The sequence below is a fragment of the Cetorhinus maximus genome, chromosome 31 (assembly GCF_964194155.1).
Source record: "Cetorhinus maximus chromosome 31, sCetMax3.hap1.1, whole genome shotgun sequence".
Lineage (NCBI taxonomy): Eukaryota > Metazoa > Chordata > Chondrichthyes > Lamniformes > Cetorhinidae > Cetorhinus > Cetorhinus maximus.
In genome coordinates this window covers 17348795-17371213 of record NC_135909.1, presented here as the reverse complement: position 1 = coordinate 17371213, position 22419 = coordinate 17348795, and the positions used below count along the sequence as shown (strand labels likewise).

Genomic DNA, 22419 nt, shown 5'->3' with positions numbered 1-22419 from the left:
ATTGAATCTCTCCTGCCCTCTACCCTGCAGACTGAACCACAAGACAAAAGGTTTTTACTAAATTCACTAAGGAGTAGCGAAGGAGAATTAATTAATAATCTGACAGTAAATGAGCATCTAAAAATCTCACAATATGTTAGAGGCAGGCATTCAGTTCGAGGAGAATGGTCACAAACATGCCACAGTTTTCACCGTAAGCAAGTCCGATAAGGAGGGAATGAGCAATAAACTGAACTCGTTAAAATTTGATCGGTGATTAACAGATAAAACCAGACAGGAAACAATCAGACACTCAAAGAATTATTTAGCACAATATGTAGAATGCAAGCCCGAGGGAATGAAACTTCACGTTCTTGGTTCATGATGATTTGGGGGACAGAATTCCGTGTTTTGAGTCAGCGATGAAGAAGGAACCTGTCCAAATATTGATTAACTGTGTCTTTGACGTGATGCTGTCTCCGCTATGCTGATGCTCTCAATGGGACATATCGGAGGGAGGACACTGTTGTCCAAATTAGCATGGTGAATTACTGCAGGGTGTCCGGTAGATCGGACATACTGCAGCTTATACGTATAAACTTCATTATGTACATTTTTTTTTAAATTTAAGGGAATAGCTTTTGCTCTTCAGGCAATCATAGCGTGTTAGAGAACAAGAGAAGGCCACTCGGACCATCATGCCTGTGTCAGCTCTTTGGGAGAAATGGGATGAGAGAAAATCTCGGCTTGTGTGTGTTTGCCGCATTTACAGCTTGTGTTGTTGTGTGAATAAAAAACATGACAGAAATTTGTTGCAGACCGAAGTGGTTACTGGAAGCGAGAAGCCGATTAAAATTCCTGTGTACGGTAAAGAAATATCAACTATATTTGTGGGAGAGGCTAAATGTTTCTTTCTGCTTTTAGTGAAAACATAAATAGCAGAGAATGGTTTTGATCCATCGACCTCTGGGTTATGGGCCCAGCACGCTTCCGCTGCGCCACTCTGTTACTCGTTGGTAGTTTCCTTCTACGTCTTGTTGCGTTTGAGCAACGTTCATTCTTGTTTTGTTGTTCAACAAGAGCACATGTATTCGGCGGTTCCCCCTGGCGACTCAATTCCACTTTGCAACACTCCCAAGAATGTAACAGACAGAGCACGACACAGAAGAGCAGTAAGAGACTGTCCGCACACACGACGATAGGAAGGCAAAGGAGCATGTAGTGAAGTGCTTTCCCGTTTTTAAAAAAATATCTTCCCTGCTGTGCAACTTTGCTGTCTGCTTGGAACTGTGTTCACTGTGGAGTTCGAATCCCACCACGGCGGATGGTGGGACTTGAATTCAATAAAATATCTGGAATTAAAATTCTAATGATGACCATGAAACCATTGTCGATTGTCGTAAGTATCAATCTGGTTCATTAATGTCTTCTAGGGAAGGAAATCTGCCGCCCTTAACTTATCTGGCCTACATTTGACTACAGACCCACAGCAATGTGTTTGACTCTTAAATGCCTTCAGAACAAGGGTAATTAAGGTTGGGCAATAAATGCTGGCCGAGCCAGCGATGTCCACGTCCCATGGACAAATGGAAGAAAAGAACTCTGCTCTCTGCTATGGAACTGTACTCTCTGCTGCAGTTCTGTCCAGTCTGCTGTGGAACTCTGCTCTCTGCTGTGGAACTGTGCTCTCTGCTGCAGTTCTGTCCAGTCTGATGTGGAACTGTGCTCTCTGCTGCAGTTCTGTCCTGTCTGATTGGAACTGTGCTCTCTGCTGTGGAACTGTTGAGAGATATTCTCTGTTGTGTAAAATACTTTCCTGTCGTGCAAATCTGTTCCAGGCTGTATAAATACGATCCCTCTTGTACTTTTTTCTTCTCCATTCTGTAAAATGTGACCTGATCAGAAGGCGTCCCCTGTTGTCTGAATATATTACCTGTTGATCTTTGAAGACGTTTTCTGTGTGTAAATATTTTCTTCCTGGTCTCATAATGTCCCCCAGTCATGTTAAGATGCCTCGTGTTATGTTTAGAATTTCCCATTTCCTATGTGAAAATCGTGATATGCCACAACTGGACAGTTGTCAAATCTAAATTGCATCAATTAGCCTCTGGTCGTGAATGTGATTGTGGGATACATATCATATCCATCAAACTCTGTTACTGTATGTGAGCGAGATTTGTTCTGTATCTGTCAGTCACAGGTAGTGCCTCTGAGTGTAGGATTCATTCTGTATCTCAGTCTGTGGAACAGTTTGTGAGGTAAGGGCAAAATACTGCAGATGCTCGAAATCTGAAACAAAAACAAAAAATGCTGGCCTGATAGCATTTGCGGAGAGAAAGACAGGATTAACGTTTCGAGTCTGTATGACTGTTCTTCAGAGCTGAAGCAGAGTCAGACTGACTCATAATGTTAACTCTGTCTTTCTCTCCACAGATGCTGTCTAGCCTAGTGACTCTTCCCAGTTGTTTTTTTGTTGTTGTTTTTGGACAGTTTGTGAGAGTGGGATTCCTTCTTTATGGATCAATGTCTGGTACTGTATGTGAGGGTGGGCTTAATTCTGTATCAGTCAGTGGTACAAAACATCAATGGGGGAATCATTCTGTATTTATAAATTCTCATTACTGTTAGGGAAAATGGGATTAATTCTGTTTCTGAATGTTTCTGGTATTCTATGTGAGCTTTGGCAGCATTATTCAGCACTCAGTTTCCCATACTTTGTGGGAGTTTGGAATTAATTCCATTTTAGTGAGTGGTATTGTGTGGAAAGTATGATTCATTCTGTGTTGCTCAGTCGCCCATATCAATGGACTGGTCAGGTGCGCAGAAAAGTGGCAACAGGAATTCTACCTGGGGAAGTGTGAGGTGATGCACTTAGGGAGGTCAAACAACGCAAAGAGAAACAAACTACACTGTTAATGGGAGAATGTTCAGAGTTGTAGAGGAAGTGATGGAGTTAAACTAAATGTCCACAGACCCTTGAAGATACCAGTATAGGTCGATAAGTTTGTTCAGAGGGCATGTGGAATCATTTCCTTTATTAGCTGACTATAGAACATAAGAGCGGGGGGGAGGGCGGGAAATGCTGGAACTGTATAAATCATGAGGTCACAACTTGAGTACCATGTGCCTTCAGGTCATCTTAGTATAGAAAGGATGTAAATGCTCTGGAGAGAATACAGAGAAGATCTATTGTGATGTTGCCAGCACTGGAAAAATGCAGCAATGAGGATATGTCAGGTCGGCTGCAGTAGTTCTCCTTGGAACAGAGGAGGCTGAAAGGAGATTTGATTGAAATGTACATAATTGTGAGGGGCCTGAATAGAGCAAATGGGCAGGGCCTATTTACTTTCGCAAAGAGGTCAGTGACCATGGTGTATAGATTTAAAGTGATTTGAAGAAAGATTAGAGAGAAGCTGAGGATGTATTTTTCACTCAGAGGTTAGCCAGAGACTGGAACTCACTGTCTGAACTGGTATCAGGGGCAGATTTTCTCAACTGATTGAAAAGGTGCCTGCATATGATCCCCAAGTGCCATAACCTGCAAGAGTATGGACCAAGTGCAGGAAAGTGGGAGAATCATAAGATAAAAAAGTAAAGATGCTGTGTGTGAACGTATTTTTTTTTCTCGCAGCAGCAAATCGCTGTGATCCGGAATGTGTTACCAGAAAGACTGGTTCAATCAGATTCAAAAGTAAATTTTAAAAGGGAATTGAACAAATACAGAAATGAAGATATTTTCAGTGCAAGGAGAGGAGTTGGACTGATTCGCTCCGAATGAAGTGGCACAGATGCTGAGTCGAAATGTCAACGACTGCACTAATTTTATTCCAGAAATGGTGAACAATATAACCCAGAATTCCACGCGTCATGGAATACGCCCTATCTCCATCAGAAGGGTCTCACTGCGCAGCTGCGGGAAGGCCCAGCCACCGGAGAACGCCTGCTGCGCGGAGCATGCGCAGTGCGGCACCAGGAAGCTGAATGTGGGTGATCGTCGCCTCATTAACACCGACTCTCAGCGCCGCCGCCGCCGCGGGGACGGGGAGTGGGTCGGCGCCGTGAAGCCGATGGTGCAGCGCCTCCCCCATCCTCACCGCCGCTTCCCGGATTCTCCCGTTTGCACCGAGTCTTTGATGCGGTAACAGAGAGGGTTGGGGAGGGTGATGCTGTTCATGTGGTTTACATGGATTTCCAAAAGGCATTTGATAAAGTCTCACACAACAGACTTGTCAACAAAGTTACAGCTCATGGAATAAAAGGGACAGAGCAACATGGGTATGGGATTGGCTGAGTGACAGGAAACAGAGGGTAGTGGTGAATGGTTGTTTTTCAGGCTGGAGGAAGGTTTAAAGCGGAGTTCCGCAGGGGTCGGTGTGAGGACCCCTGCTCTTCCTGATCCAAATTAATGGCCTAGACCTTGGTGTGCATTTCAAAATTTACAGACTTCATGAAAGTTGGAGGTATTGTGAACAGTGAGGAAGATAGTGTTAAACTTTAACTGGATATAAGTGTAAAAACAGAAAATGCTGGAAAAACTCAGTTCTGACATCATAATCTGTGGAGTGAGAAACAGAGTTAACTTTTCTATTCTGTATGACCCTTCTTCAGAGCTAAAGATATAGACAGGATATATGCAGGTTGGTGGAATGGATAGACAAGTGGCAGTGGTAAAAGTTTGGGATCAGAATGCCTTGGGGCCAGCCCTGGGGAGCATACCCACTCTGTGCCTGGTAAAATCAATGCATTGGATACAGCGGTTTCTCGGGCACCGAATTGTGGGAGTTGCAGCCACCATGAGCAGATGTCAGTAAGTGTTTTATTACAGGCTGATTGCCAGTGACCTGAAATGTTAACTCTGTTTCTCTCACCGCAGATGCTGCCTACCTGCTGCATATTTGCAGAATTTTCTGTCTTTATTTAAGACTCCCAGCAGCCACATGATTTTGACAGTGAATTATTGCAGGTGTTTCTCACAAAACCAAGGCCAGAAACAGAAACTGACAAATGAGGCGTCCTTTTGCATCAGGGTGGATGTTGGTCATGGAAGTCGGTCTCTCGCTTTCTGTGAAGGTATGTTCTTGTTGGCTGACTTTCAACTGGAGTGTAGATGGAGGAGTAGTTGATGTGTTTAACCTTGAGTACTTTTGAGACCAGTAGAGCCTATCTATTTCTGATAAAAGGACACAAGCAAAAATCATTAGCTGTTTCCTGTACTTTAAGAGACTGACAGAAAGTAAATTCCACACTCTGATTTGGTGACAGAGAGTGACAGACAGAGTTAATTCCACTCAGAATCACATACTGTAAGAGAGATTGAAAGGTAGTTCATTCATAGATTCATAGAACGGTCACAGTCCAGGAGGTGGCCATTCAGCCTGTCATGTCTGTGCTGGTTATATTCATCTTGTGCCACTTCACCACCTTTTCCTGTAGCTCTGCACATTTTTCCTTTTCAGTTAATCCAAATCTCTTTTGAAGACATTGTTTGAACCTGCCTCCATCACACTACATAAGAACATAAGAAGTAGGAGCAAGAGTTTGCCATTTGTCCACCCTAGCCTTCGATGCCATTCAATAAGATTATGGATGATCTGATTGTGGCCTTTGTTATTCACAATAAGAGGTTGTGGTGGAAGAATTAATTCAGGCTGGTCTTTTTGTTCAAGCTGGTTTATTTTCAAGACAGCTCCTCAGTGCTACAGACTTCCAAGTAGCTTCCCCACAAAGTGTTTCAGCTGTGTCTTTTTATTCTGTTTAGGTGGGATAATCAATACCCATCACCTGTTTAACTAACAATAACAAGGCTTTTGTCATTCAAAAATCTATCTAATTCAGCTTTGAATATATTCAATGACCCTGCATCCACTGCTGTCTGAGGTAGAGATTTTCAAAGATTAAAGATCCTTTGAGAGAAGAAATTTCTCCTCATCTTTGTCTTAAGAAGGAGACCCATCATTTTGAAACAGTGCCCCCCACTCCCCTTGTTCTAGATTCCCCCATAAGGGGAAACTTCCTCTCAGCATCCTTCCCCTCAGAACATTTTAAGATCTAATAAGATTACCTCTCATTCTTCTAAACTTAAATGACTATTGGCCCAAACTGCTCAATGTTTCCTCAAGGGATAACCCCTCATCCCAGGAATAAGCCCAGTGAACCTTCTCTGAGCTACTTTTGTTTTGGAAAATTATACTTTATTCATAAAATATCTGAAAGAACATTACAAAACATTTCCAAATGGCCATCACAAAAAGTGTAATCATATTGAACTTTTCCACATGGATCACGAGGAGCAATTAATACCAGCAATGAACATTACAGTATTTTCAATATGGTCATCACAGACTTTCAGACAGTACAATGGTATTGGAGTTATCGATATACTACATGTTGCACTTTGAAGTACTTCAATATAATTGAGACACATGTAGCTTTCACTATATACATTCCTTGTGAGTCATACAGCCGAGGGGTCTATACAATTCCCAGCCCCTCGGTGCACTATGGCAGAAAGGTCATAGACAGCGACCATTCCCCATTGCGCCTTTGTGGCGGCTGCCCCAAGCTTTAGTGCGTCCCTCAGCACGTGGTCCTGGACCTTGGAATGTGCCAGTCTGCAACACTCGGTCGGGGACAACTCTTTGCGCTGGAAGATCAACAAATTTCGGGCAGACCAAAGGGCATCTTTTACCAAGTTGATGATCCTCCAGCTGCAGTTGATGTTTGTCTTGGTGTGTGTCCCTGGGAACAGCCCATAGAGCAGAGTCCTGTGTCACAGAGCTGCTCGGGATGAACCTCAACAAAAACCGCTGCATCTCTCCCCAGACGTTCCACAAAGGCACATTTGACAAGGAGGTGAACAATGGCCTCTTCCCCACTACAGCCACCTCAAGGGCAGCGTGCGGAAGGGGTGAGACTCCTGGTGTGTAGGAAGAATCTGATAGGGAGGGCCTTTCTCACCACCAGTCAAACTACGTCTTGGTGCTTGTTGGAATGTTCTGGTGATGAGGCAGTCTGCCAAATGACTTTGACAGCTTGATCGATGAACCACCCGACAGGATCCACCATCTCCTTTTCCCCGCAAGGCCTCTAGGACATTACGTGCTGACCACTGTCTGAAGGACTTGTGGTCAAAAGTATTTCTCTGCATAAATTCTTCCACAAGGGGCAGGTGGTACCGCACGGTCCAACTACTTGGAGCGGTCCGCAGCAGTGTGGCCAGACCCATCCTTCGCCACACTGGGGATAGGTAGAACCTCAGCACGTAGTGACACCTGGTGTTTGTGAATCGGGGGTCTACGCACAGTTTGATGCAGCCACACACAAAGGTGGCCATCAGAATGATGGTGATGTTGGGCATATGTCCCTCCTTCAACAAGATGACCAAAGCTGTACACAGTGTTCGAGCTGTACTCTCACCAATGCCCTGTACAGTTGCAGCAAGGCATCTCTGCTTTCATTCTCCATCGTCTTTGCAATAAAGACCAACATTCCATTTGCATTCCTAATTACTTGCTCGAGCTACATGTTAACTTTTTGTGATTCATGTCCAGGATCTGTCTGAACCATGGTATTTTGCAATCTCTTCACATTTATATAATGATCTGCTTTTCTATTTTTCCCACCAAAGTGGAAATCCTCACATTTTCTGCCAGTATAGTCCACATCCCACATTTTTCCCACTGACTTAACATATCTATATTGTTTTGTAGATTCTGTGTCCTCCTCACAACTTCCTTTCCCACCTATCTATGTACTGTCAGCAACTTTGTCTAGCCTGTCCTTTCATCCGAGTCATTAATATAAATTGTAAATAGCTGTGAACCCAGCACTGATCCCTGTGACACTCTGCTAGTTGCAGTTTGTTAACCTGAAAGTGACCCACTTCCATAGAGTAACAGAGACTGACAGACAGAGAGTTAATTACACACACATTATGATAGATTGACAGAGAGTGAATTCCACACACTCAGAATAACTGTGATTGACAGAGTATTAATTCTGCACTCACACACAGTTACAGAGATTGACAGAATGTTCATGCCAAACTGACACATAGTAACGGAGACAAAAAGATCTCGAGTTAATTCCACACTCTCATACAGTAACAGAGACCAACAGATACAGAAATAATTCCACACACACATAAAGTAACGGAGACTGATGGAGAGTTAATTGTGCACTCACATACAGTAACAGAGATGGAGGGAGAGTTAATTCCACACTCGCATGCACTAATAGAGGCTGACACATACAGAATTAATTCCACACTCAGACAGACTAATGGTCAATGACAGGTCGAAAGTTACTGTATTTCCACCCTGAAACACAGTAACAGAGATTGACGGATAGAGAGTTAATCATGCACTCATGTACAGATGACACATACTGGGGATTAGTTATTTCCACATTCACATACAGTAGGAGAGATGAAGAGATATAAAGTTAATTCCACCCACTCGTACAATAACAGTTACCTGGTTCACACTTGAAGAATTCATCTGACATGCGTCATACGGCCTCTTCATTGTTTCATGATATTTTCTATCTTCCTCATCATCCAAGGAGCCCTGGCTTTGGTTCCTCCCCATTTCCCCCTTATTGGAATGTACCTACTCTGTACCTGAAATATCTCCTCCTGAAAGATCATCCGTTGCTCTGTTACAGTTTTTCCTCTCAGTCTCTGGTTCCATTTCACCCTGGCTAAATCCCCTCTCCCCCCATTGAAGTTCGCTCCCTTCCAATCACTCTTACCCAAGGGTTCACCCGCAGACACTTGGTTCACGCGGCCAACCTTGGCCCACCTCATTCCCCAGCACCAGATCCAGCAATGCCTCCTTCCTAACTGGACTGAGAACATTCTGGTCGAGGAAGTGTCTCTGAACACATTTCAGAAATCCCCAGATATCACCACTCTATAGTTCTTATCACTTTTAAAAATAAGGGGTCGCCCATTTAAGACAGAGATGAGGAATTGTTTTTTCCAATCAGAAGCGATTGTGTCTTTGAAACTCTCTTCCTCAAAAGAGGGTCGAAGCAGAGACTTTGAATATTTTTCAGGCAGAGATAGATTCTTGATGATCAAGGGGGTCAAAGCTTATCAGGGATAGGCCCGGATGTGGAGTTGAGGTTACAATCAGATCAGCCATGACCTTATTGAATGGTGAAGCAGGCTCGAGGGGAGGAGTGGCCCTACTCCTCCTAATTTATATCTTCCTATGTTCTTATACATCTGTGATTTCCCTGCAGATTTGCTCCTCTATCACCCTCTCTCTCACCTTTTTGGAGGCCAATTGAATATTCCCGTGAGTGTGATCATCCTCTTATTATTCCTCAGCTCCAATAAATGAATTCTGCCCTTGTCCTTTTGAGGATATTGTCTCTTACCAAGATTACAGTGACTTCCTTAATTAGTACTGCCATCCCACCTCCCTTTTCCCTTCTCTATCTTTTCTGAACACTTTGCATCAGTGAAAATTAAGCACCCAGTGCTCACCATTTTTAAACCACGTTTTCGTCATTGCCACGACATCATATTCCCACATGGCTATTTGTGCTTCTAGCTCATCAACATTATTCACCACACTTTATGCCATAACACACATGTCCTTGTATCTCTCTTAGATTCCTTCTTCATCTACTCCTACCTTGTATGTTCTCACTTCTTCCACAGTTATTCCTCAGTTCTGCTTCTATGTACTGATGCCCACCCCGTGCCTATTTAGTTCAAACCCTCCCGAATCACAGAAGTGACCCTCCCCATGAGGGAATTGGTCCCAGTCTTGTTAAGGTGCAACCTGTTCCTTTTGAATAGGTGTTTCCTGCCCCAGAACTGGTCCCAATGTCCCAAGAATCTGAAACCCTCCCTCCTGCACCAGCCTCAAACCACATATTGATGTTCCCTATCTTCACATTTCTACTCTAACTAGCACGTGGCACTGGCAGTAATCCCGAGATTACTCCCTTTGAGGACCTACTTTTTAATTACCTCCCTCGCTGCTGGAATTCTGACGGAGGGACCTCAATACCTGTCCTCCCTGTGTCATTGATACTGACGTGTACCACAACCTCTGGCTCACTCCCTTCCCCCTGCAGAATATTCTGCACCCTCCCCGTGATGTCCTTTACCCTGGCACCAAGGAGACAACACACCATGTGGGACTCTCAATGACGGTGAAAGAAATGCCTGTCTGTCCCCCTGACTATGAAATCTCCATAGTGACTGCATTTCTACTCTTTGCCGTTCCCTCCTGTGCAGTTTCTTGCCCATTGATGCCATGGTCTGGGCTGCACTCCTTCTGGGTGTCACCATTCCCAGCAGTCTCCAATGCTGAATACTGGTTTGACAATGGCACACACCCCGAAGACTCCTGCATTTCCTGCCTCTTCCGGATGGCCACCCATCTACTATCCTGAGCTCTCTCTCTCTCCCTTTGAGGTGTTCAGCTCCTGGAATGCACGATCCAGCAATCTCTCATCCTCCCTGATGCTCCACAGTGACTCCAGCTGCCCCTCAAGCTCGGAAATCCTGAGCTCGAGCTCAAGCAGCTGGAGACACTTCCTGCACATGTGGCCCCAAGACACACGAAGTGTCCTGAGGTTCCCACATGGGGCAGGAACTGCAAACAACAGGTCACAGCTGCCCATCCATAATCGAAAACAAACCTCTATTCCCTCTTTTAGAATCCAGTTTGTACCTTGTTTAAATTGTTATTTATATTAAATACCTCAAGACCTGTTCTGCACTAATATTCTTATAATTGCCCTGATCGAAATGTTTAATTTTCCAGCTCCTCGTTTAATCAATGCCTCATTTGGAGAAATCTCCACAAACCAACCAGCTCCCTTCTTTCCCCTGATATCATGCTTTGACTATTTATTATAAACATGGCCGGTTTCCTCCAACCCCTCCCTCACAGCTCTTTATCCCCCCCACCGCTCTCACTCTTCTCTCCTCTCTCTCTCACTGCTGCTCTCGGACTGCTCTGCCGCTGCTCTTTATCCACCCTCCAGTCTCATTCAGCTCTCACTCTCCCTCTCGGCTCCTCCACAGTCCCAAGTTTCTGACTGTTGAGGAAATTCTCTGATCTTTCTTTGCTCCAAGATGGATGACCTCACACTTCCCCATGTTGACCACCATCGACCACAGTTTTGTTCATTCACTGAATCTGTCAATGAGACTTTGAAACTTGCTGCTCCTGCCTACACTACTAACCAGGTCACCTAACCTAGTGCCATCAGCAAACATGGATATAGGCTGGAAGTATTTGAAATGTAAGAGCTCTGGGAATGCAAACACAACAGCCAGCTGACGTGACAGAGAATCAGTTCTGTATAAATCTCTCCACGCTGAAAAACAGCCATTCACCACTACTTTCTCCTTTCTGTCCCTTATTCAATTTTGCATCCATGCTGCCCCTGCCCCTTTAGTCCCATCTGCTTGAATTTTACTAACAAGTCTTTTTCAAACCCCTTTGGAAATCCTGACAAACACCATCAACCTCACTACCCTCGTCAATGTTCTTTGAAACTTCATCAAAGAACTTCATTAAGTATTTGCCATGGTTTTCTGTTAACCAATCTGTGCTGGTTATCATTTATCAACCCATGTTCTACCAAGTGACAATGAATTTTGTCCTGGATTATTGTGTCTCAATGTTTCCCCACCACCAGCATTAGACTAACTGGTCTGTTGTTCCTAGCTTTATCCCTCTCCATTATAAACATGGATGTAACATTAACAACCTGCAGTTCTCCGGCTTCACTCCCATATCCAAGGAGGTTTGAAAGATTGTGGCTCGAGCTTCCTCTATTTTCCCCCTTCCTTCCCTCAGGAATCCAGGATGTATCCCATCCAGGTTTTGTGATGTTTCTACTGTGAATGCTGCCAACCTTGTGATGGCCTCCTCTTTATCTATTTTCATCCTATCCAATTTCTCCACCAGCTCCTCCTTTACGGGGAGATTAGCAGCATCCGCTTGTTTCGTGATGACAGATGAACGGTTCTCATTTAGTACCTCAGCCCTCTGCCGCCACAGGATCTCCTAATCAGCTGACCTTTTCAGTAACTGTCTATACATTGGTAAAAGACTTCTGTTTTTGGTTAGGTTACCTTCTAATCTTTTCTCATACACTCTCTTGGCTGACCTAATTTCCTTTTGCAGCTCTCCTCTGTGCTTTCTGTATTCTGCTTGGTTCTCAATATGTATTATGAATCTGACAATTATCATCATGCTTCTTTGCAGTTCCCACAGAGCACAGCATGTGTAGACAACAACTCTCAGCTGTCCCAACACTTCACTGAAATGAGCCATTTAATTAAAGTTCTTGTTATTTCGAATGTTTCTCTCTTTCTCTCTTCTACTTTTGCTGTTGTCTCTCGGTTTCAATTACACATCAGCTCCTTCCCCGTCTGCACCTAATCCCCACTCTCCAGAAGATCCACATTTTAAACTCTTCACTCTGCAATTCACTCTCTCTGTGTTTGAGCTTGCAGGTCACTCTGGGACTTTTTGTAAAATAATTGTTCTACTTTATTTATTCGAAAACAGTTTGTTTTTAAATTATCAATTCATTTGCACAGTAATTCTAGTTCATCGGAATTCAATGTTTCAATAAATTGGAACTCAAGAAAATCTAGAGATGATTTACTTGTTCTGCAATGACGTGTCTATTCCACTTAGTTCATTAAACCCTGTTCTAAACAGAAAGCTTAATCCAGATAATATCTCGACCTGATGAACTGATGATGCACGGAACTCTCAGCTTTTGACAGGAGTTATTCCGCTTTTGAGTTTAACTTGTTCACTGGTGTCGATTTACTTGGATTCTTCTCCTGATTTCTCTGCTGTCCAATGAAGTTCTCCAAACAGAGTTCTCAATAATAATTTGATTTTTCCTCACAGGATTTCAATCTTGATGGTTTTTGAACTGTTTTATTAAAGGATTTAGTTTTGTAACTAGCTCCCTAGCTCTCCTCATGATCAGACAGGAAGTTTAACTGCTGCGTTTTCAAGCAGCTGACAGCTTAATTTGAAAAATCATTGTGACAGGATTTTGGGTTTGAATCCAGTCACAAATATGGTTGTGAGGCCTTGTGGCTCCAGCTGTCATGTGACCTGCCAGGGGATGACCTCATAATTGCCCCAGTCATGTAGCTGTTGATTGGTCGATTTCTTAAACACTTTCACTGGGACTGACCTGGTCGCAGTCGCCTTTGGAACACAAAGGTGTTTTTTTTCAAATCCCACACCGGAATTTGTGTGTAACAAAGAAGACTGATACTCTAGTACAGCACTGAGGAAGGACTCCACTATTTGAGGTGCTATCCTTCAGAAGACCCATTAAAACGAAGCTCCCTCCAGCCTCTCATTTTGTTGTAAGTGATTCCATGGTGCTCTGCCGAAGACACGAGCAGTGGAGTTATTCTCCTCCCCCCCCACCACCAGCGCAGTCGCTGATATTTATGTCTCAATCAACAGCCCAAAACATGATCACATTGGCGCTTTTGGAGGTTTCCTATGTGCAAATTAGCTGCCTCTTTCTGACAGAAAGTGTCAGTTCCTTTTCCCTGAATGAGTTTCGGTTTTGTACAAATAAAACATGAAATTTGACTGAAAACTCAACTCAGGTGGGACTCAAAATCACAACCAATGCATTAGTAATAAAGGATAGAGGGTTTAATTGATCAGAGTGTGTGATGGACTAAAGCTTTCTGTATGAAGTACCGATTTCATTGAGATAATATTAGAGAGAGGGAAACAGCTGGATTTTAATTCCACTCCTATGGCTACTATTCCCAAAAACACCATGAATTGGGTCAACAGGCAGATGTTCCTCCATTAAAATACCCAAATACTGATCAAAGGATTCACACCTGGTAAAATCTGGGAAATGCAGCTTGGATAGGATACTGCAACATTTACTGGGAGCTGCGCTGTGTGTAGGATTCTAGTTCTGAACTGGAGATTTTCAATATTGAGAGAATAATGGCATCAACAAATTTCGACAGGGCTGCACCTCGTTTTCAGTTCTCTCCAATAACTATTGAGCACAGATCCAGAGTAAACCCGAGAATCATAACCCTTATCAAAGGTTGAGAACGATAAAATAAACCTCACATTCACACAGAAAATCAGACAGGGTGAACTACTGAACAAATCCAACATGTTACCAGGCACTGACAAACTGCACAATACACACACACAGCACCAGAGTCTGACAGATACAGAATGAAGCCCATTACTCACAGCACCAGCGACTGACCAGTACAGAATAAATCACCCACTCACTACAGTAACGGAGACAGACAAATGCAGAATGAATCCCACATCACACACACTAAAGCTGACCAGTAGATACAGAATACATCTGAGACCGTTTGACATTCAGAAGTTGAGAATGAATCAGACTTTCACACAGTGCCAAACACTGAGACACAGAGGAATCATGAGCACACATTCAGAATCAAAGTCTGATAGAGACAGAATGAATCCCACAGTCATTAATGAAAATGAAAGTAGCAGAAGATGGTTTCAATCCATCGAGCTCTGGGTTATGGGCCCAGCACGCTTCCGCTGAGCCACTCTGCTAGATGGGGAGGTAGTGTCACAGTGTTATTGTCACTGGACGAGTATTCTAGAGACCCATGGGACCCAGTTTCGAATCCCACCATGGCAGATTGTGAAATTTGAAATCTGATTGTCGATTGTCGTCAAAAACCATGCAAAACCTGCCTCTTTTACATGATCCGACTGGTAACTCCAGACCCCTGACCCGCAGTAACGTGGTTGTCTCTTAAATACCCTCTGAACAAGGGCAATTAGGGATGGACAAAGTTGTGCACAGCATCAGGGATTGAGTGTTACAAAATGTATCTAACACTCGCACAGATTACCAGAGCCTGACAGACAAAATGAATCCCACTCTCACATACAGCATCACAGACTAACAGATGCAAAATATGTTTCAAAGACTCCCAGATATTGAGAATGACTCCCACATTCCTGTTCAACACTTGAAACTGACAGATACAGACTGAATTCCACACACACATTGAGCAGCAGATGTTGGAATGTCCAAAATTAATCCCACCTTCAGACACAGAACCAGGCTCTGACAGTGAATGAGAAGTGCACAATCAGATAGCACCATAGACTGAACGATCTAGAATCGATACCACGTTGACTTACAGTGCCAGAGACTGACGAACACAGGATGAATCTCATTTACAGACAGTTACAGGGACTAACAGGTATAGAATCAATCCAACACACTCATACTGTGGTCAAGAATGACACATACAGCATTTATCCCAAACTGGTATATCATAGAAACAAGGATCAAGAGTAGGCCATTCGGCCCTTTTGAGCCTGCTCCACCATTCAATATGATCATGGCTGATCCTCTATCTCAACGCCATATTCCTTCTTTCTCTCCATACCCCTTGATGCCCCAAATATCCACAAATGTACCAATTTCTTTCTTGAATATACTCTGTGAACCGGCCTCCACAGCCTTCTGTGGTAGAGAATTCCAAAGGCTGACCACCCTCTCAGTGAAAACGAGACCATGAAGCAGCACTGAATCATCTTTATGAGGTATATGGAACATTCCTTGCTCCAGTTCTACTCAGGCCCCCTCCCACAACTCTTTCTTTGGTACACCGATGACCATTTCCGTGCTGCTTCGTTCTCTCACCTGGACCTGGAAAAATGATCAATTTTGCTTCCAATTTCCATCCCTCCATCACCTTCATGGTCCATCTCTGACACTTCCCTTCCTTGACCTCTCTGTCTCATTTTCTGGCGATAGACTGTATATCAATATTCAATACAATCCACTGGTTCTCCCTTAAGTAGAAATACTTACCTGACCTACTTACTGTGTCATAGTTTGAATCGTGATGTCACTTTGAACTCCACCGCCTGGAGGCCCTGAGGGTCCGCCTCTCCTCTCCGGACTTGGCCTCTGTCAGAGGGAGAGAATGAAAAAACAAAAATACCTGGAAAAACTCAGCAAGTCTGGCAGCATCTGCGGAGAGGAACACAGTTAACGTTTCGAGTCCGAATGGCCCTTCAACAGAACTAAGTAAAAATAGAAGAGAGGTGAAATATTATCTGGTTTAAGGGGGGGGGGGGGGGGGGGGGGACACAAGTAGAGCCAGTGATAGGTAGAAATAACCAAAAGATGCCACAGACAAAAGAACAAGAGGTGTTGGAGGTGGTGATATTATCTAAGGAATGTGCTAATTAAGGGTAGAAAGCAGGACAAGCAAGGTACAGATAGCCCTAGTGGGGGTGGGGTGAAGGAATCGAGAAAGGCTAAAAGGTAGAGATAAAACAATGGATGGAAATATATTTAAAAATAATGGAAATAGGTGGGAAAAGAAAAATCTATATAAGAGAGTTCATGATCTAAAATTTTTGAACTCAATATTCAGTTCGGAAGGCTGTAAAGTGCCTAGTTGGAAGATGAGGTGCTGAATGAAAGCCCCACTCACTCACATGCACCGCTAACTGACAGATGCACAATGAGTCTCAAACACTATCACAGTCAGACACAGAACGACATCAGCAATCACTTTCAGTCCCAGAGACTTGCCAGAATGCACAGAATGAATCCCACACTCTCTCACTGTAGCACGGCCTTACAAATAGTGAATGAATCCCAAACTCATTCACAGTATCAGAGTGAGTAAATCCCACACTCGCACACATTATCAGGGGCTCTCTGTTACAGATGGCATCCCGCTTTCACGTGTAGTCTCTCTCTGTGGAGAACGGACCCCCGCAAAACAATCAGGCGACATTCTCCAATGTATAGTAAAACACTGAGGAACTGGGGCTGGAGAGAGTCTTTGTAAAATGTATTTCCTGACCAAAGGAAATGGGCTGATGACGGAGTGGGAGGAGGAGTGGGGGCGAGAAATCACAATCTGATTGGCCTGTTTCCATATCTAATCCTGAAATTATATACTTAGAGGCTGGTTTAGCCTTTAAACTGTCCATTCAGAGTCATCTTTCCCCAATCCTTCATTAGCATAGATCTGGGAGACTGTCTATTTAATCGGCGCTCGGAAGGGGTTTGGTTTATTTCTGTGTCTGAAAGTGACGATGGTTGATGAGAAGAAACCAGCTGCCAAGAAGGGAACCAAGAAAGCCTTAACGAAACCGGTAGCAAAGGGCGGCAAGAAGCGGCGAAAGTCGAGGAAGGAGAGTTACTCCTGACCATTTTCTGAACAGATTCACCAGTCAGAGTTACAAGGACTATTAATACAATCTGCTCGACAATCCGCCTTTTTAAACTCTGTGAGGAACCGCCCCGAACAGTAATTGGCTGCAGCCTTACGCCCAGGCAGTTTTACCCAGAATCTAACCAATGAATTAATCCCTGAAAACTCAGGTCCCCATTGGTCGAGTGTTTTTAATTGTCCGTTTCAAAAATTCCGCCTTTTTTTGCAGCCGTTTCCCGTCTCGACAATAGACTTCGTTCTTCCCTTTTTTGAAAATTATAAATACCATTTTTCACTATCACTCACTATTTCCTAATCCCAATGAAATTCCAGTTCATGTAACCTCACCCGGCAATTTGTAAACCCCGCATCATCCTGGTGAATCTGCTCATTTTTGGACAGAAACACCAGTCTGTTGTTTGAACTGTGTAAAGTCAGTGGTGAATTTCCCAGGCAATAACTGAATTGTTAATATAATAATAATTGAGTATTGCTCCATACAGCACAACCAACCTTTAAAATCGCCGCTCGCTTAGAGGGCTGGAATGGGTAATAAAATAGAAACGGTGCTGGGGGCATCAGACCCCTTCCCATTGCCCTCATTCTGGGCTGTTCATTCCGATAAAGAGCGGGAACGGGAGCGGCTCGAAGCTCCCCCTGTTCCCGGTCTGAGTCGAATATTGGGATTAGGAGCAGGAGGAGGCCGCTCAGCCCATCCAGCCTGTTCCGCCATTCAGTGAGATCATGGCTGATCTGATTGTAACCTCAACTCCACTGACGGATTGAACGGCTGATGTCAGAGGAACCGCCGGATCCTGTCATTACTATCCGACTCATTATTCATCCAGAACAAAACCTTTCGTCAATATGAAGCAGCGGAGACTTTTCAGTGTCAGTGCAGAATGTGCCATCCGGGTAAATAAACAACGAGCAAACTGAGATTATCAGTACATTCCGCGTCAGAACAAATCAGGCACTAACATTCCCGATCACAGCCCATCCCAGCTCCCGCTCCCAGGTCTCTGCTCTCTCTGTGAGGCGGTGGGTGGCTCTTAAAAGAGCCTTTGTTGTGTGTTCGGTAGAAAGGGTCGAATTGTTTAGCCGCCGAAACCATAAAGAGTGCGGCCCTGGCGTTTCAGAGCGTACACCACATCCATGGCAGTGACCGTCTTGCGCTTGGCGTGTTCAGTGTAGGTGACCGCATCCCTGATCACATTCTCCAGGAAAACCTTCAGCACCCCGCGAGTCTCCTCATAGATCAAACCCGAGATCCGCTTGACACCGCCACGGCGAGCCAGGCGGCGGATTGCTGGTTTGGTGATGCCCTGGATATTATCACGAAGCACTTTGCGGTGCCGCTTTGCTCCGCCTTTACCTAGTCCTTTGCCTCCTTTCCCTCTGCCAGACATGATGATTCTTCACTCAGAACGCTGCAGAATATGAGAGACGAGCTGTTTCCGTTCCTCTTTTATAAAGCCCGCCCCGACCTGACTGAGAAACGGGCATAGAGTGAGAGGCGGGACGGGGAGGAGACTGAGTGACAGACAGAACAAAGGAATGTCTATGATAATCCAGCTCCGCCTCCTGCCTGCCAGAAACGACTTTGTTTTTAAATTCTCGACAATGGAAGTTAACACAGCGCTCGGCACAAAGCTTATAGATTGGAGCTTCAAATTAAACGGTTCTAAAAACCCGCAGCTTTTAAATAAAGAGCTTTACAATTAAAATTCAGTAATATTCCCGCCCAAGTACAAACACTATATCCTGTCAAATCCGTCTGTTTCCACTTCACTCCCAGCTTCTGTTCTATCCTCACACACCTCCCCTCCAGATGGGTTGAGCAGTTTACCGACACCTCACTCCAGCTGAATTAGACAAACTCATGTGCTGGGCTTTGAGTTGTAACGCGGGGTTACTCCGCCCGGGTAACTGTCTTACACACTCTCACCCTGAATCTGTGAAAAGGATACGAGCAGAAACTGACAGAGCAGCTGAACAAATCCCCAGTTACAATGGGGCACGGACACCGCTCTGTTTTATTGCAGAGTGGGGGAGAGGCTGGGTATAGTGCATGTCAGTGAGATACCGGGAATTTTCAATTGAATCTAAATCATTTCAGTGTGAAACCTGCTCCCAGCGCCGGGACAGGGACATTTGATTCGGGGATCAGCTCTTTCCTGAGAGACGTGGGCGGCTCTGAGAAGAGCCTTTGGGTTCAGAGGTTTACAATTTGCTCGGCTGGTTTCATTTCTTTCCTGGCGCTGCTTTCTTAGCCTTTGCTGCTTTCACTTTGGGCTTGGCCTTCGATTTATCCACTTTTTTTAAAGCCTTTCCGCCCGTCACCTTCTTGGCGGGAGATTTTTTCTTCAGCGCTGCTTTCTTCACCGCCTTTTTTGGAGTTGCCGCCTTCTTGCTGCTTGTTTTCTTGACTGTTGCTTTCTTCGCTGGGGATTTCTTGGCTGCTACTTTCCTGGCTGGAGATTTCTTAGCTGCTGGTTTCTTTGTTTTCACCTTCTTGGCCGCTGGTTTCTTTACTAAAGATTTCTTGGCTGTTGGTTTCTTCTCCTTCTTTCCCACTTTCCCCTGGGATTCCTTCTTAGGGATTTTGAAGGAGCCGGAGGCGCCCTGTCCCTTTACCTGCACCAGGGAGCCGCTCTCCACCTTCCTCCTGATACTGAGCCTGATCTGGGAGCCGAGCTTCCCCACATCGACACCGCTGCCAGACAAAGCTTTCTTTATCGCGGCCAGGGACATCCCCTTGCGATCGCTGCAACCCGCCACAATCTTGAGGATCTGTTCGCCTAACTTGGGACCGGCTGCCTTCGATCGGGAAGCCGCCTTCTTCTTCTTGGGAGATTTAACTTGAGCGGCAGCGGCTGGAGGAACCGTTTCGGCGGCTGCAGTATCAGTCATATCCGAGACTGTGTGTAAAATCTCTCTGACAGTCAGAACTGGATCAGAAATGAAACCAGTGGTGGCGGCTCAGAGCAACTTAAAGACAGAGAGCGGACGGGGCAGAGACAACCTGCTGTCAGCTCCCGGCTCCTCCAGCCTCTCTGTGTTTCTCTCTCCTCATAAACTCCCCAATTCCACTTCAAATTGGACATTTCAGATTCCCACACTCGCTTCCTTCTGTTAACAAAATCCGAATCTTTGTTGTCGAGAAAGTTCCATCCGAATTAAAGGCAGCAATTTCGATTTAAACCCGTTTCTTTGCTGCTTTGATCGCGCCCTCTCAGCCGAGCGCTGACTTCTTCTCTGTGTTTCCACTGAAATCTTGAAATTAACGAAATATTTCCATTAAATTTTTTCTTCAGGGCTGAGCAGGGGAGCATCGCGATCCAATTACAGGGAAATCTTGTGATTTTACACAAGAGGGACTTGGAAATCTGGCGCTGAGACCGGACACACAAACACAGTGACATTAGTCTAACCCGCCCGCCCCTTTAACACACTCTCGCTGATACAATGTTCACATCTACACATTGACAGGACAAACTGTGTCTCACATTTACAGCTCCCAGGACAGGCTTTCCTCTCCTCTCGGCCTGTGCTGTGGATTCTCGGGGATTAGTTGTAGTTTCCCAGCTCAGTAACTGTTAAACCCTCTGAGACCGGAGCTGCTCACAGTGACAGTTCTCCAGATTCAGGGGACTGCAGCTAATCACAGGGTTAACCCGTAACTGGTTTAAATTATTATCTTGTACACAAGCAGACTTATTTTTGATCATTTGCAGATACAGGTTGTGTGCACTCAGCCACTAAACAACAGTGCCTCTCCTTCATATGGAATTCAATAGAGAGGGGCTGGAGGGATAGACAGAGACAGAGTGAGTGAGGGCGGTGAGACTCAGGCGACCAGACAATACATCCATCAGTTGCAGAAATCCCTGTAAATTATGATTCCATTCATAAAATTTCTCCTGGCAAGGCAGAAGCTCCAACCTCAGTTCTCAGTGATACTGTAGCAGAGACACATTATTAATTCCACACTCAGGAACAGTGCTGTGTTTTGACAGAAGAGCTAGGGAGAGGAGGCATAAACTTAATGATCCAGTTCTAAAAATTGGAGAACATTTCCAAACAAAATAGTTTCACACAATGTTGTAGAATTCTGTGCAAGAGTCATTCCGACCCGCCACCAGAGCTGAACTGGGGTTGGGGGGCGGGGGGCGGCGGGGCGCATTGGTTATGACAGGGGGGAGCGGGGAATGCGGTGAGCGGAAGAGCGCATGCGCGCTGCTCTCCCCCTGTTCGACCTGGGACAGGAAGAGCCGCCAATGGAGAGACCCCGGTCCCGGGGGAAGGGAACAAACAGCAGCTTCCTGGGAGGAGGGAGACAGAATGGCAAGAAGTTATTATTGAAAATCATTGCTGCTTTCTCTCCACAAACCAACAGTGAATATTCCTGGTTTAGTTCCCGCTCCCCCGGTTTGTTGGTATTGGACAGTGAGGAGTGGGAACAGAGCCGGACAGTCAGGATGTGGGGAGTCAGACAAAGAGCAGCTATTGCAGGCACCAGGTGAGAAGTAGGACGGGCACGTTTTAAACAGCGGCTGTTTGGTTTCGGTGCCAGTTTTATGAGTGGAGTTGATCGACAGGGAGTCTAGAGTTCCAGGCAAATGAACATATGAACAGAAGGAATAAAGAGCAGGATGAGGCCACTCGGACCATCGAGTCTGCTCCGCCATTCAGTAACGTCTTGGTTGATCTGATTGTAACCTCAACCCACATTCCTGCCTACCCTCGATAACCTCTCACCCACTTGCTTATCAAGAATCTATGTAGCTCTGCTTTAAAAACATTCAGAGACTCCTCTTCCACCGCCTTTTGAGGGAGAGAGTTCCAAAGACTCACTACCCTCTGAGAGAAAAAAGAAATCTCCTCATCTCTGTATTCAATGGGCGATCCCTTATTTTTAAACAGTGACCCCGACTTCTAGATTCTCCTCCAAGAGGAAAAATCCTCTCCACATCCACCCTGTCGAGACCCATCAGGACCCGCTCAGGATAATGTTATGGAGGCGCGGGATCAAATCCCACCACAGCTGCTGGTGACATTTAGTTTTTTTATAATCTTGAAACTCCCATCGATAAAAACCCATCTGGTTGACTGACTCTCCTGCTCTGTTTGATTGAATATACATTTCTGGGACTTGGGCTCAGTGCCCGTCAAAATTACTGTGTTGTTGGTGCTTGTGGAACTGATGT

At 44.9% G+C, this 22419-nt stretch overlaps 1 protein-coding gene and 1 long non-coding RNA gene across 2 annotated transcripts in view; both read right to left on the bottom strand.

The window, feature by feature from the left end:
- The window catches only part of LOC144670309 (uncharacterized), a 621539-nt gene that overhangs the window by 367423 nt on the left and 231697 nt on the right, over positions 1–22419 (bottom strand). The gene's annotated exons all lie outside the window — the stretch shown is intronic.
- On the bottom strand, positions 19454–20122 carry LOC144670483 (histone H1-like). Its single transcript, XM_078532975.1, has one exon. The coding sequence runs from the start codon at positions 20120–20122 to the stop codon at positions 19454–19456; it is 669 nt and encodes a 222-aa protein (XP_078389101.1).